We start from the raw sequence: 753 nt of genomic DNA on the forward strand, positions 1-753 counted from the left end.
ATAGAACTGCAATCAGAAACTTTGTCTTGTTTTAGCCTAGATAATATTTAGTTTTTTAATTGTACTACTTTTGTAGCCTATTGGTAACCGCCATATTCTGGCCTCATGTTTTTGTATTTCGCGCTCCGTTTTAGCCGTTTCTCCTTGACTGCAGATGCTTTGGTTTGTTCTTCCGTTGTGATCTTTGTCTTTGACCCATAGGGCCAAGACACCCACTCTTTCATGGAAATGTTAGGACTTTCTTTTTGGTTGATTTACATATTTTGTCCTTAAAGAGAAAAACATATCGCAACCCTATTTTTAGAAGTAACATATTACCTCTTTTCATGTAATGCAATGAAAAGAGGAGGGAGGAGCCTAACAAAATCGATATAGAAGCTCTCAGCCTCAGTGTCTCTTTACACTGCAGACTTTATCCAGCTGGGTCTCTCTCCATGGCGACTCTCAAGTTACTTTTTCTCTGTTACTTTTTTTACCTTTTCTTGGATTTATTTTCTGTCACAGCTACATGTGAGTATTTCCTGATTTTTGTTTTGGTTCCAAAATAATTAAATCGTTTTTTTTTTTTTTGTTGTTTTTTTTGTCAGATTCTGAATGTTCTCTTCTTCCGTTGTTTTCTGCTGCTCCATCAGAAATCCTTCTAAAATATTTTTGAGTTATGTCCTTGTGTGTTTTGGTAAATCCCCAGTAAATCCCCATCAAGTTTATGGTCATCTTGCGGTAGGCTAGATTTAAACACGTGACAATATTTTT

At 35.9% G+C, this 753-nt stretch overlaps 1 protein-coding gene across 1 annotated transcript in view; it reads left to right on the forward strand.

Moving 5' to 3' along the window:
* The first annotated feature begins 420 nt into the window (after positions 1-420).
* Positions 421-753, forward strand: part of LOC107089401 (ICOS ligand-like) — a 14,468-nt gene continuing 14,135 nt past the window's right edge. The window contains exon 1 of the mRNA XM_015382160.1: positions 421-510. Coding sequence (XP_015237646.1) covers positions 435-510 — 76 coding nt within the window. The 5' untranslated portion in view covers positions 421-434. The remainder of the gene's footprint in view (positions 511-753) is intronic.

The sequence above is a fragment of the Cyprinodon variegatus genome, unplaced genomic scaffold (genome assembly GCF_000732505.1).
Source record: "Cyprinodon variegatus isolate N-32 unplaced genomic scaffold, C_variegatus-1.0 Scaffold251, whole genome shotgun sequence".
Lineage (NCBI taxonomy): Eukaryota > Metazoa > Chordata > Actinopteri > Cyprinodontiformes > Cyprinodontidae > Cyprinodon > Cyprinodon variegatus.